Source organism: Artemia franciscana, chromosome 7 (genome assembly GCF_032884065.1).
Source record: "Artemia franciscana chromosome 7, ASM3288406v1, whole genome shotgun sequence".
NCBI lineage: Eukaryota > Metazoa > Arthropoda > Branchiopoda > Anostraca > Artemiidae > Artemia > Artemia franciscana.
The window spans coordinates 42,221,236-42,237,136 of NC_088869.1; the positions used below are offsets into that span (position 1 = coordinate 42,221,236).

The 15,901-nt window shown below is 36.1% G+C and overlaps 1 protein-coding gene across 2 annotated transcripts in view; it reads left to right on the forward strand.

The window, feature by feature from the left end:
• Positions 1-14,752, forward strand: part of LOC136029321 (fasciculation and elongation protein zeta-2-like) — a 95,154-nt gene extending 80,402 nt beyond the window's left edge. Inside the window, exon 3 of one of the 2 annotated variants that reach the window (XM_065707590.1) lies at positions 13,671-13,988. In XM_065707590.1, the coding sequence (XP_065563662.1) occupies positions 13,671-13,937 (267 nt within the window). In that variant the 3' untranslated portion in view covers positions 13,938-13,988. Of the gene's footprint in view, positions 1-13,670 lie in introns of both variants that reach the window. The other variant, XM_065707591.1, reaches the window with a different exon arrangement.
• Positions 14,753-15,901: the final 1,149 nt, after the last annotated feature.

A 15,901-nucleotide genomic window follows, 5' to 3' on the forward strand; every position in this document is an offset into this window, starting at 1 on the left:
TATATATATATATATATATATATATATATATATATATATATATATTCTCATTCTCGGTTTCAAACCTTATTTTGTGATGAACAGTAAGTAAACTTAAGAGATATATGTAAAAACAATGTCAAAAAGGTTAATTTTGATAAACAAAACTATACAACATGAAATCAAAAGGATATGATTGAAATAATGCATTGAATTTAGATTTATGTTTGTCGCAACTTATTAGCATAAATAAATTTAAATATTAAAAAAAAGGGCAAACGATGCCTTCATAAGGTATAGGGAGCGTTAGCCGTTCTTCTGTTTACAGTAATTTCTGTTCGTTTTAAGCTTGACTTGATTATTCATTTACAGGAGAATCTATTAACTTTTCCCGCGCAAATTCTAAAAGTCATCTGAAAAATCCTGTTATCGCCAATGGTTGCAACCACGTGGGTGTTAGATTCCGGTTTAAGTCAAAGGGACTCAGAGGCCTTTTAAATTGATAGGGTTTCAAATAGCAATCATATCAGTGGATTAGTAGTTTGGTACCCATAGAAAACAAGAGCTCATATGGCATTTGTGACGAGGTCGGAAGAGCCAAGAGCACTAGCAGAATTCTAAGAATCAACAGATTGATTTAAAAGGAAAATCAGAGGCTTAGTGCCGATCGGGATTTAAAATAAGAGCTCTGAGACACGAGATCCTTCTAAATATAAAAATTCATTAGAACCGATCACCCACACGTAAGTTAAAAATACCTCATTTTTTCTAATTTTTCCTCTCCGTTCAGCCCCCCAGACGGTCGAGTCGGGGAAAACAACTTTATCAAGTTGATTTGCGTAGGTCCCTGACATGCCTACCAATTGACATCGTCCTAGCATGTCCAGAAGCACCGAACTCAAAAAAGGACTGGACCCCCTAACTCCCCCAAAGAGAACAGATCCAGTCCGGTTACGTCAATCATGTGTCTACGACATTTGCTTATTCTACCCATCAATTTTCATCCCGATCTCGGTCACCCGAACGGTCACCCGTTCTTAAGTTAAAAATACCTAAATTTTTCTAATTTTCAGAATTAAAGTCCCCCCCCAACTCCCCCAAAGAGATTGGATTCAATCCGATTATGTCAATCACGTATCTGGGACTTGTGCTTATTCTTCCACCAAGTTTCATCCCGATCTCTCCACTCTAAGTGTTTTCCAAGATTTTCTGTTTCCCTCTCCAACTCCCCCAATATCACCGGATACGGCCGGGATTCAAAGTAAGAGGTCCGAGACACGAGGTCCTTATAAATGTCAAATTTTATTAAGATCCGATCACCCATCCGTAAGTTAAAAATACCCCTATTTTTTCTATTTTTCCTCTCTCTCCAGCCCTTCCTCCGATTGTCGAATCAGGGAAACAACTGTTGTCAAGTCAATTTGTGCGGGTCCCTGACACGCCTACCAATTTCCATCATCCTAGCACGTCCAGACGCACCGAACTCGCCAAAGAACTGGAAATCCCCTCCCCCCAACTCCCCCAAAGAGAGTGGGTCTGTTCCAATTATGTCAATCACGTATCTAGAACTCATTCTGTATTTATCTGAAGGCTCAATGAGAGCTTGCTCCTTACTTTCCTTTGAAAAAAAACTTACTTTTTAAAATTTAAATTACCTGAAGGCTCAATGAGAGCTTTGATGTTTTGGCAAATGCAAACTTTGAAGTATACCCCTTGTAGAAAATGCCATTGTGGAAGTTTAAGTGCGTTTTTAATTTTTGTAATTTGTCCAATGTTTACAGATAACTATTTATTATTGGGAAACATACGGACATTTTTTACGAAGGATTTTTCTGTGAGGGGATTATCTGGAGGAATTTTCCAAGGGGAGAAACTTTTCGGAAGAATTACCTTGAATTCGCCTACAAAATTCTATTCATTTGTCTTTCTTCCTCTTTACATGTACAATTTTACATATGGAGAGATTTTTACGGTGCAAATGTCCAGGAGAAATTCTCAGCGGGGATCAAATTTTCTGGTAAGATTTTTCCTTAGGGAAATGTGGCTAGCGTCCTCCTCAGAACCAATAATAAAGGATTAGACTGAATGTATACATGCTAACTAAGAAGAATTAGACAACAAGTCCCAAAAACTGATTTAGTTTTCATCTGAAGACTCAATGAGGCTCAGAGAAGTAGGCAATTGATACGTCCTCTTTTTGGTATCTTACCAAACATTATCTTTGGTATCTTACTATATCCCTGCATTATGAAGCAAATCACTTCAGAAAAAGGAATATACAAACGGTAAAAACATTATTGTGCAATAAGAAGGGAAATTTCACCTTGCAGCATCTTTGTGGACTTCAACCGCATTTTTCAAGGAAAAATCTTATTAGTCAATTGCATCCCCGTTGAAAGAAAATTCGTCCAAAAATTTTCTCCCCACGGGAAATTCCCCAAGACACTTTTTCCTCCCGCTGCAAAAAAAAAAAAAAAAAAAAAGCCCAAATGTTTTCTGTAAGGAATGGACAAATAATAAAAAAAAAACATCGCCATTTTACACTAATTCAAAAATGGCACCTATTATTTCGGTTCCTCTTAAAAATAAATGTTTATTATGAAAAGACTCGAAAAAAGTCTGCAACCCCTCGGAAAAGGAGTCAGATCAAAATTAAAAGTGTACCATTGGAATCTGTATGGTTGAAAACCTCTAGAGGGAAATTACAGTCACCCATTATTAACAAGAAGGAAGATCACTTTTTTGCTTGTTAGCACTTATGTCTTTTTTTTTTTTCTTTTTCTTTTTTTTAGCAGAGCTAGGGGATGACCAGTGCATCATAGAGAGACGTGTATTAGCTCATTTAAACGGAAATTCAATTTGGTAGTGCCCTTTTTAAGTGACCAAAAAGATTGAAGGTCAACTAGCCTCCTCCCCCTCCCCAAAGGCCCCATCCCCTTCCTAAAGATTCCCTTCCCTCATCAAAGACCCCCTCCCCAAAGTCATCCAATCAAAATGTTGAGATAGCTATTTTGTTCAACATAGTCGAAGGTCTTTTTTTTTGGTGATGATATAACTCTCCATAGTCCCTGGGGAAAGGGTTGCACACTGTATCGGTATCGGACGTATCGATATCACACGTATCGTCAGGTGTATTGTTATTAGGCGTATTGGTATCAGAAGTATCTTAGACAGGCTTTAATAGCTCATATAAAAGATATTGCTCACATTTACGTCCTTCCTATAAATTCCACAATCAGCAAGTTCCAAATGGCACTAAAAACGGCACTTTTGGTGCCATGTTTGAAGTGGAAAAGTTGATACTAGTGGACTACAAAAATGTTTTAGAATGACGTTTAATGGGTCATTTGAAAGCTATAACTGAATTCTAAGCGATGTTTATCAATTCTACCATCCGTAAGTGTGGTATAGCACTTAAAACAACACTTTTGATATCACTTCTTAAGTAGAAAATCTTGGAAGTATAAAACGATATCATCATTGTAATAATTGTGGTCCAAAACCTTTAACTGGAGGTTTGCAAGAACATCTCCCATGTGTTCCCCCTCCAAGCCCCCTTAATAAGCTATACAATTAAGGTACAAACACCAGTATATTTAGAGGCGTGGTTCTAGTAGTGCAGCGTTCGACTTCAAATTAGTGTCTTGCGTTCGATTCCTTTTTTTTTCAATCATAGTTTTGCCCCTTCTATACGACCGTTTTCGGATAATGTCACTCTTTTTGTTAATGTAAGACGCCCCTTTTTAAAAGCATGTCCCAGGAAGGTATTTGGTCAAGCATTGTGATTCAAAAGGGAATAGAGGTCATTCAGTTCATGGTTTGCAACGACATTCTGAGTAAATCACTCAATCCGTACCCAATAAAATGAAGTAATTTTCTCAAAATCCTGTTTGGGGAGTGGGGGGTAAAGTTGGAGCCAATTTTCCCAAATTAAGTGACAATAACATAGAAAACTGAAAAATGAGCCGTATAGTAATAACAAAGGTAAAAATGTGCTAAAGAAAACTGACTTGTTTCAGTGGATGCTTGAATTATGTAGGTTTATCTTAGTTGTGATTATATTTTCAGAGAAACTAAATTTCGGCTGGGAGGGGGGCAAAATGGGATCTGGACGAAAACTGAGGTATGGAAGGGAAGTTGCACCCTCTGCTCCATAACAAATTACGCCCACAACCACAGCCCCTCGCCATTTTGTGGTTGAAGAAGTGTAGGCATGTGGTTCTGGAACCATTCAAAGTTGTATATTGAAAGAAGGATTATTTACTTATTCTACTTACTTATTCTAATTATTTACTTGACAATTCCATCGTAATATTCTCTCCATACGTAAGATTGTGCATTCAAAGAGGAAGAATGACAAATGAAAACAGTTCTGTAGAATTCCGTAGAGCTACTTTCTTAAATGCTACTAAATTCTAATTTTCTAATACACAGAATTTAAGATCTATCTCTTCTGTTTTTAAATTTTTCTACAAAAAGAAACGATACTATGTTTTATTTTTTTCGACTCTAAACTTATTTTGTCCTTCATCCCACCCCCTCTACCATATATGTTAGCTAGTAATGTCTTTGGCCCTAATACCCAATAATGCACCTGATGAGTGATATCCCTCCTCAAATATTTTTCCCTTAATTTTTTATTCGATTCGTTGTTTTCCTTATTTTCAGGTTCAATTAGGTGTCGGCTCGTGGGCCTGGAGATTCAATGATATAGTTGCCGAAACGCTCATGGGTGGGGGGGATCAGCCTCCACCTTAATACGCAAAATAACTGTACAGTAACCATAGGTATTTATTTATTGTGCACTTAGCAGAATAGCGCCTAATTCAGTACGACGTAGCTCCCTCCAAAAGAAGAAAACTTCATGTATATCCCCTTTTACCATTTATGTAGCTAATAATGCCTCTGGGCCTAATATCCACTACTACACTTGAGGAGTGATACCCCTTCTCAAATATCTCCCTCTTAATTTTTTCCTTATTCCCAGGTTCAATTGCTTTTCTTTTCAATTTTTAAAGATGGCTCATTTTTAGGCACAGAATAGCGTCTGATTCAGTACGACGTAGCTCCTTCCAAAAGATGAAAACTTCATGTACATCCCCTTCCACCATATATTTAGCTAATAAGGTCTCTGGGCCTAATTTCAACTACTGCACTTGAGGGGTGATACCCCTTCTCAAATATTTTCCTCATAATTTGTTTCTTATTCAATTCGCCATTTTTCTTTATTAACACTTCTATCTAAATTCGTCTGTATCTCACCGTTTAAGCAAGATGAAACACCAGTTTTCAGGCAACATTAGGGCTATGGGCTGTTTTGGAGGAAAGGTTAGCCTGGTCTTGACATGAAATGTGACACACGAGAATTATAATCTGGATATTTTTCAGGTTGAATAGTTACTAGAGTAAAGAGTGAAAGAGAAAATCCAAAATACGGTTAAATTCAATTGAATTTTTATCTTTAAAATTTGGATTTTATTTAGATTTGTAAAGTTCGTGGATCGGACCCAAAAATATTCTAAAAGTAGGAGGTTCTAGTGTGTTTAAACTCATCTCCTGATTATTAAACAGTTAAAGCTTCATTATTCAACATAATAGACCTAAAGGCTAGTCGAGAAAAAAGTGTTTAAATACACATATTATTGTCGCAAAAGTGAGTCTTTCATCTTTGTCCCAATACAATGTAAAGCAAAAATACATAAGATATAAAGAAATAATTTTTAAAAATCAATTTGAAGTTCAATTCCCTATATTGATTAGTATAGGTTTCCTAAATTAAATTAATCTTCAAGTTTCCTATCTTATCCGTTGCCCATAGTCTTTGACGCGGGACTTGCAAGAACACAAGAATAAAGATCGTACTCTATCACTGAGAGTTGCACTTGTACATGTTGCGTGACCAGACTCAAACGCTTCACCTGGTACCCAGAAGACTCAGCCTAATTGACTCCCATCTGAAGTGATCTTGAGGCAGTTCTCCGGCAAACTGGAGCCAGCAACCCTACCATCTTTGATCAATTTTACGGAATCCGCCATTAGGGTTAAGGTCGTTTCTGACAGTTGCCATCAATTCTTCAAATGACCACCAAGTAACCTTCCCCAATCCGGCAAAGGCAGTAACTAGGAGCACATGCTTCGTGATCGTGTCGTTTGGTCTACGCATGATATGGCCAAGCCAACACAGTCCTTTCTGCTTGACAATCGTTGTAGGGGGTTTCATGCCGCAGCAGCGGTATAGAATAGACAAGAACAGATCTAACCAGCCACTTTATAAATACAAATTTTTCCTCTTCATACTGATCCTCCGCCGCTTCCAGAAACAAAGTCTGCAAAGTTGTCAGTTGGGGATAGGCACAGAGGTAGCTTTTGTTTTCTCTAGATGTGCTAATGAGGCAGAAAAACATACAAATGTAGCTTCTAATGACGGTTGGAATAATCGTGTTTTTAATTAATTTTTCTATGTTACTTCTCAATGTTCTTCAGAAAGTATTCACATTTGGTTTTAGTCACTTCTGTTAATAGGCATACCATGGGCATTAAAAATGGGTATTTTTATGTTGATTTTGACAATAAATATTATTATAAGTTGAATTTACAAGTAAATAGCATTGAAAACTATTTTATAGCATTAAAGGTTTGGAATTCAATATCTACTTGGTTATCAGTACCAAGCCACATTCTTCATTTCTGGTTTCATTTGTCAGAATGACGATTTTTTCCCTCCAAGTGGATGTAAAAACGATGACTTGGTTTTGTTCCAAAACTTCGGAGACAAAATACTTGTAATTAAATCATCATCAGAAGTAGATTAAGAACTAAGAGAAAATCTGGTTTGTTAATGACTACTCCTGCTGCGAAAATAAATCCAGCTGAAATGGATGGCATAATGTTTATTCGTTTTGCGTAAATATTTCCTGAGTGTCGATAGCGATATGAGCAAGTCCTTAATTTACCCTGTTCCTGAAACGAAGCATTGCTTTTGTCTTGAGTCTCTTTTGTGCTTTTGAGTCTCTCTGATCTCTGATTAATTTTTATAGTCTCATAATCTTTAATTTTTACTTGAAATTAGTGAAGAAGAATGAAAGAATTATTTAGAATTATAGCACAAAATATCAGGATTCATTTTGAAGAAATTTTCTTTCAAAAACAGGGTTTCTACAAGACTTAAAATTTCTAGAAAAGGATTATTTCTTGTTCTACAGGCAGCGTTTTCGTTTTTGAAATCGAGGCAAAAAAAAGAACTCATATATTTTAGTCAGAGCCGAAAACGTTTAGTTTACGTAATTTACGTAATTTTACGGTAAATGTGGAACGAAATATTTTTCTTTCTCTTTTGCAAGGCTCCAGACGCTCACTTTTTCCTTTAATTATCAACTATAAATGATTTCTAACATATTTAAGATGAAAATTTGGCGGCGGGGAAAGCATATATGAAAGACAAACGTGCTAACAGACCGTAAAATGCTATTAGAATGGGTATTATTCCTATAAGTTCTGATTTTAGAATTCCTAAGATGTGTTTATATATATATATATATATATATATATATATATATATATATATATATATATATATATATATATATATATATATATATATATATATATATATATATATATATATATATATATATATTATAATATGTCCCAAAGGTTAAAGTTCAGGAGGCGTTACATAACTACCGTACTAGTAGTACTACGATATACCTGTTCCATTGGTAAAACGGATGATATTTATGTAATTATAAACATTTCTCCCCCCCCCCAATTTCATATTTTCTGCCTGGTCACCTTCCAAAAACTCTGAGAGATTTTGAATCGTTTTTTATTGTCTTCCAAGGCTAATCTAAGAGTAATCTTTCATTGGCTGAATATGCATATCATACTGATTTTACTTAAAATTCGTAAGAATGTTAGCTGTTTTTGGCTAGTGGCTGTTTTTTAGGTGACCTAAAATAGACTGTTTTACATTTTTTATGTCAAGTAGCTTGCGTTGCAGACTGGGAAAGAGAAAATCTCTTTAGTGAAACTTATCCATCCTGAGAAGTCTTTAAAGCCGACACAACGGTGAAATTGAGTTGGCTTTATCCGCTCTTCTGAAGGAGCCACATTTGCAACCCCTTCACCAGGGTGCTCCCATATAATTATCCATAAACAATTTCACTAAACAAAACGTTTAGCATATTTTAATTTTACTTATTGTCTTCCAAATTTTATTAATTTGAATTAGTAAAATACCCCTGAGGGATTGTTTTGTATTTTTATTAAAGTGCGATCATCTAAGTTTAAAAAGGCACGAAAATCATTTAGCTGATAGTCAAATATCCTTAAATAGACACATTTTGCGTCAACGAATTTCCAATCAGTGAAAACGCACCGTTCTTTCTTTTAATAGTTTTGTTGTAAATATTAAACTCTAGTTTTCGATCTGTTAACTTTAAGGGAACAATAAATATTAACCAACAGTCAGCCCTCTGACCTCGTAGGTGAAAAGGTATTAAAGTTACGATGTTCTTCCATTCCTTTTTGTTTTGTTTCTGTTGGAGCATTTGTATTCTGTCTGGATGTTTTTCGTATACATAGGCTACAGGATTATATTCCGTTTTGTATTTCGATTAAATTAAAAAAAAAAATTCAACTGAAATTAAGAAGCGACATTAAAAATTTGAAACGAACAGAAATTACTTCGTATATGAAAGGGCTGCTTCCTCATCAACGCCCCGCTCTTTACGCTAAAGTTTGACTCTTTCTCTCAACTCTTCTTTTTAAAACAGTAAAAAACTTTAACGTAAAGAGCGGGGCGTTGATGAGGAAGCAGCCCTTTCATATACGAAGTAATTTCTGTTCGTTTCAAGTTTTGATGTCGCTCCTTACTTTCAGTTTAAAAAATTGTTGTTTTTTTTTTAATTCAATTTCTGAACGTTTTTGAATCAATGCATGTTTTGATTTTGGCTCTCCGCAGAGGAATAATTAAAACGAAATTTGCATATTTATTGCTTTTTTGGCTAAATGGCTTTCTCATAATTTTGATCGAATGATTTTGAGAAAAAAAGAGCAGGGGAGGAAGCCTAGCTGCCCTCCAATTTTTGGGTTAATTAAAAAGGCAACTAGAACTTTTAATTTTTACGAATCTTTTTATTAGTAAAAGATATACGTAACTTATAAATTAGCTTACGTAAAGAACTTTTTATTCTCATGTTTTTATTACATATATGAGAGGGTTCGCCCCCTCGTCAGTACCTCTCTCTTTTCACTAACTCTTAAGTTTTGTCCCAATTCATTAAGAATGACCCCTGAATCACAAAAGCCGTAGAATAAATAGTTGACATTACTAAAAATACTTTAGCGTAAAGAGTGAGGTATTAGGAGGAGGTGAGCCCCTCGTTTGGGTAATAATTTCGGTTCGTTTTGAGTTTTAATGCTGCTCCTTACTTCCAGCTGAAAAAACTTTTTCATATTTATTTTTTCATTTTTTTTTTTTTTAATAATGCTAGTAAATCCTGCGCTCCCTTGAAGGAAACTTTCTTCCCCCATGACAAATTCCTCGATGTAAAGTTCCTCCAGCATATCCCCCTCTTCTTAACCCCTCCTCCAAGCAAAAAATCCTCCTGAAAACGCCTGTACATTTCCCAATAACCATTACTATATGTATGCACTGGTCAAAGTTTGTAATTTGTAGCCCCTCCCACGGGGACTGTGGGGGAGTAAGTCGTCCCCAAAGACATAGTTATAAGGTTTTTCGACTACGCTAAATAAAATGGCTATCTCAGAATTTTGATCCGTTGACTTTGGGAAAATAATTAGCGTGGGATGGGGCCTAGATGCCCTCCAATGTTTTTGGTCACTTAAAAAGGGCACTAGAACTTTTCATTTCCGTTAGAATGAGCCCTCTCTCAACATTCTAGGACAACAGGGTCGATACGATCACCCCTGGGGAAAAAAACAACAACAACAAAAAAATAATAAAAAAAAAATAAATAAACACGCATCCGTGATCTGCCTTCTGGCAAAAAAATATAAAATTCCACATTTTTGTAGATAGGAGCTTCTACAGTAGGGTTCTCTGATACGCTGAATCTGATGGTGTAATTTTCGTTAAGATTTGTTCCGTTGATTTGTCTTCTGGCCAAAAATACGAACTTCCACATTTTTGTAGATAGGAGCTTGAAATTTGTGCTATAGGGTTCTCTGACACGCCGAATGCGGTGGTATGATTTTCGTTAAGATTTTATGACTTTTAGAGGGTGTTTCCCCCTATTTTCTAAATTTTTAAATTTTCTCAGGCTCTTAACTTTTGATTGGTAAGACTAAACTTGATGAAACTTATATATTTAAAATCAGCATTAAAATGCAATTCTTTTGATGTAGATATTTGTATCAAAATTTCATTTTATAGAGTTTTGGTTACTATTGAGCCGGGTCGCACCTTAGTAGTTCGTTACCACGAACTGTTTGATTGTTTTGTATATTTGGCAGAGATTTACAGTTTAGCATTTTGGTAAGTTCATACACACTGAAAGAGCATGTTCCCCGACTGCAAGGACGGCTGCTAAGTTTGGTAAAACTTTATTGTTTATTTGCATTCTCCAATTTATTGATCGTTTCTATGGCACTTGGTATTTACCAAGTGACATATAGTGATCGCAATTTCTGTCCGTCGGTCTGTCTGTCTTTTGGTCACGGTTTTGCTAGTTCGGGCACTTCCATATAAGCTAGGACGATGAAAGTTGGCAGGCACATCAGGGATCAGACCAGATTAAATTAGAAATAGTTTCTTCCCTGATTTTACCATCTGGGGGGGGGGGAGTGAGCAAACGAGACAGTTGAGAAGAATTTTATTTGCCTTTAAAACAAATGACCGTTCTTCTTAAGTGTGGCTTGCTGGGTATGATTCTCGCTTAGGGTGCGAGAAGTCTCAGGTTCCAATCCCAGACCACACCAATTTTTCATGAAGAAGATCTGAAACTAGATACGTCATCAATATAGCGACTGATGAAAGTTGGCAGGTGTATCAGGGACCGGACCACATTAAATTAGAAATAGTCGCTTCCCGGATTTGACCATCTGGGGGGGGGGGGGACTGGAAGGACGATTAATTCGGAAAAATTAGAAAAATGAGTTAAATTTTTGAGTAAGTTAAATTTTTAACTTACGAACAGGTTATCGGATCTTAGTGAAATTTGATATCTAGAAGTACCTTGTGTCTCAGAGCTCTTATTTTAAATTCCGACCGAATCCTGTGACACTGGACGGAGTTGGAGGGGAAAACCGGAAATCTTGGAAACGCTTAGAGTGGAGAGATCGGGATGAAACTTGGTGGAAAGAATAAGCACAATACCTAGATACTTGATTGACATAATTGAACCGGGTCCGCTCTCTTTGGGGGAGTTAGAGGAGGGGGGTTTCCTGTGCTTTAGCGAGTTCGGTGCTTCTGGACGTGCTAGGATGATGAAAATTGGTAGGTGTGTCAGGGACCGACAAATGGACTTGGCAACAATCTTTTTATCGATTCGACCATATGGGAGGGTGGAGGGGGGGAATCGTGGAAAATGAGGCATGTTTATCTCACGAGATCGGATCTTAATGAAACTTGACATATAGAATGATGATATGTTTCAGAAGCTCCATTTTCAAATTGGGTTGGATCCGGGGACATTGGGGGGAGGGGGAAATGGAAATCTTGGAAACCGGAAATCTTGAAAAACGCTTAGAGTGGAGGGATCGGGATGAAATTTGATGGGAAGAATAAGCACTAGTTCTAAATACGTTATTGACATAACCTGTTATTGACATAACTCTAGTACCGAGTCTAATTTTAGGTTCTAACCTCGTCACAAGTGCCATGTGAGCTCTTGGCTCTTGTTTTGATCCGGTTTCCACCATTTATGCAAACCATTCTTTCTTGAACTTTGTGTATACAGATAACAAACAGATATAGCGTGACTGTTGCAAACCACCCAGGAATATTCTATTTTCACGTCGTCGAATGCACCTACTTCTACGAAAAATTCTGGTTTCAAATATTCCATCATTATGGATGATATTATTGATTGTAATTGCTTACACCGTCTTCCATAGCCTTTTTTGTGTTACTAGTGTGTTGGGACTTACCACCAGTGCAAAGTAACTTCCTTATATAGCTTTATGCCACTCCAAAGACCAGAAAACTATACAGATTGGGAGGTCAAGTGGTACTTGTGTATTATACGCCACTCACTCAACTGTTTCATTTAATTGGAACCTGTTTCTTTAACCATCACTTCTAATTAGATATCCCAAAATATTATGAATGTATAATACTTTAGAAACAAGTTAAGGCTACATGTTTGCACATTACAGGGGGGGGGGGAGTGTAGCGGGTCGGCATGCAAAATGTGTTAGGTACAATTATTCTGTATAATATAAAGTAAGAATTGTTTTCAATTGTTTTCAACTTCAAATTGTCCAAATACTTTACCCCCATCCCCTGTAATGTGCAAATATATAGCCGAAATTATATATTTCCCATCTATTGTGTCACTTGTCTTTGTCTTGTCTCACGCTAAGCTGAAAGAGACTAACGACGAAACCGGTTTGTTCTCAAGTTTTAGACAGCGTGAACTTGAGTCAGTGGCTTATAATGCACAAGTATAGGTGAAGCTAAAAGATTGCAGAAGCTAACGGGCGGTTCTCGGTTCGTTTATATTGCGGCTATGAAAGAAAAAAAAATCAATCCTTTTTTTTCGCTAGATGTCTGATGTTTGGCTATTGGCCCTGCTTTATCGATTGCAATAATCGCTAAACATCACCGTTTTGATTTAACCCAATTCAAATCTTAATTTGTAGTGTCACTAATAATAACCACACGTAGTCTAAAATCAAAACACACATCTTCTGGGAAACAGGTTTTGAGCTAGATCCCTCATGTAGGATTAATCAAACCAGCTGTATGTATTGTCCGCATCGTTAAAATGCAGAAATGTTCTTTTTATTTACTTTTTACCTAAATATCACGTTTGCAATTTGGTTCCTTGGCTGTAATCCACTAAGACCATTGCCCGTGACTATCTACCTAAGTTTTGCCCTAGGATGGGTGGATGAATAATAGACTATCTATCTATAAATGAATCGACGTCATTTTTATACAATTTTGAAAAAGGCTTATGCCCGCTTTGCCTCTCACTCATACTATCTGTCTTGGCTTTTTCTCCAATTAGCCATGGTTTGATGCTAACTTGATTTTAATTAAAAATACTAGAACATTGATACTAAGAGGATTGAATAGGGAATAGGATTGAGGGCTAATTCAACTGGGCTTTATGGGACCTGAAATCATTGTTTCTGACTCCAGGGGATTATGTTGATAAACGCTGTTCTAGTTTTATTGACCTCCATACACCGTTTGGTGTCATAAAAGACACTACCAAATTCCAGAGGCCGCTACCCATAGGAAAAAGCGAGTATTGGTTTCCTACGTGAATTTACTGCCCCTTCGAAAATGAATCACGTTAAATTACAATTTATTAAGTCACTGCCATTATATTAATTATTATATTGAATTACAATATATTAAGCACAGTTCACCCCCATGTGCTTAGCTCCTTCTTTTCTACGTTGCTTACTAAATTGCGGCTACTGCTGCAACCATATTTACCGTATAATATAGCCGTTTAATATTGCAATGAAACTTGAAACTTTGTTATTTTATCTAGATGGAGTCATCATTGTCTTCCCACTCGGACTATGAGGATGAGGCAATAACAAGTGACTTCGATGTAAATACAAATCTGAGTCAGTGTTCCCCACAAGAGCCACTAGTAACAGCAGATGATGTCATAAAGGAAATCGATGATATTATGGCTGACTCGAGCTATGACTCAATATACGATGTAGATAATTGCGCAGAGGATGTGGGGACAGGAATGGAGCTACCCCCTGTACCTATCGTACCTGGAAAGTGGAAGAGAGAGGGTGAGTAAAAATAAGCTGATACCCTAATTCAAGTGCGTGCAAAGAAATTGGCTTCGGGGAGAGGACAACTTCCGATAAATAAAGATAAAACAATATCATTGACAATATCGTGAGTTCTCTTGGAGGAGGCAGAAGAGTATCAGTACCTATAAATTGTATTTATTACACCGAGTCTTTGTACAATAGTTTGAAACAAACACGAGACAAGAACTTGATTGAAGCAAGACAAGAGAAGAACTAACTAAAACACACCGAAAACTCACTTATAAATGCCTCCTTATATTCTACAAAATAATGTGTACTAGAATTTTTCATGTTCTACCGTACCGTAAACTCATAAATTCCACTCAGACCACTGCTATCCTTAAAATCCCTATAAACCAATATAAATTACAAAGATAACCTGATCCATATTAGATAATAAATTTCTGTTCCCAGCGCTGAAATTCAAAATTTTACAAGACATAAAACCCTATAATCACTCTAGCTTAAACCTTTTTGTAGTAATTTTTTTTTTCGTTTTAAGCTCGACTTAAGTATTTAGCTTAATTTTTACTGGTTTTGAAATCGATTTATTCATTTATGTTAGTAAGTGTTATCTTTGTTTGACATGATTTTTGTTTTAGTTTCTGTTTGTTTTGGGTTTCATTTTTGCTTAAATACTCGTTTTTGGTCTTTTTAACTGTGAGTTAATAGAGGACTTCACTTCTTCTCCCCTTGGGTTTAATATGACTCTATTTTTCTTTAAAAAAGTTCTTTTTTGGAAGGTATTTTAAAATTAATTTCCGTTCGTTTGTTACTGCTAAAATTTAATTATTTGTTAACATACTTGGGGGGACGCGAAGCGCCCCCACCAACTAGGTGTTGGGGTGGTGCGAAGAGCCATCCCAACAGCTAGTATATATATATATATATATATATATATATATATATATATATATATATATATATATATATATATATATATATATATATATATATATATATATATATATATATAACATCTCGGGTGTGTGAAAACTAGTGAAGGGTATTAATTTGAAAAGTTGTTTTGTGGAAAGAAGGGTATTAGGTTAAGCTGGGACGATGGGGGTTATAAACTAAATCAAAAGACGCTACATCATCCGGGTTGTCAATACGGCGTACCTGGAATATATCAGGGTCGCCTAAGTGTATTAAATTATGATTTTCAGAGAATGTTGAGGAGGGGGATCGAACTAAATCAAAAATGGCGTATCTCCAATAGCAGGAGACAGTGGCACTATGAACCCTATCACTGAAGTTCAAATAATTATTTAATAGGACTCGTTTTTCCACAACCGAATATACCAACATAAATATCATCATGCTGGCTTTGTTTGAGTAATTAAAAAAAAGTTTTTTTGAACTGAAAATAAGGAGCAACCTTAAAACTTAAAACAAACAGAAGCTGCTCTGTATATGAGAGGATTCCCCCTCTTCAATCTCTCGCTCTTCATGCTAAAGTCTTTAATGCTTTTAATAAAGCCTCTTATTCGAATTAAGAGAACATATACAGAACAATTTCTGTTCGTTTTAAATTTTAATGTTGCTCGTTATTTTCAGCTGAAAAAAAACTTTTTCTTTAAGTTTAATTCCTGATGGTACTTGAACTAATGTCGATAAATCTGGATCCCTCTCCCTCTTAAATTCCCTCCCCCTATGAAAAATTTTTCTGTGGATGATACCTTCCATGTTAAATACCCTCCCCCTGGAAAATTCCACCAGACAATTCCATCATTAATGAAAATGCCTTGCGGACGATTCCACGTGAAAAATTCTCCTTAGCATTATTTCATTTGAAAAAGACCTTAATTCTGAAAGTTGTTCGATTCATAGGAAAATCCATTGTTTGTGGAAAGTTTTCCGGAACCCCCTCGTAAAGTATCTCCTGCGGAAAATTTCCAATGCAGAATTTCTCCCACGGAAAATCTTTCCGATGGAAAAAACCTCC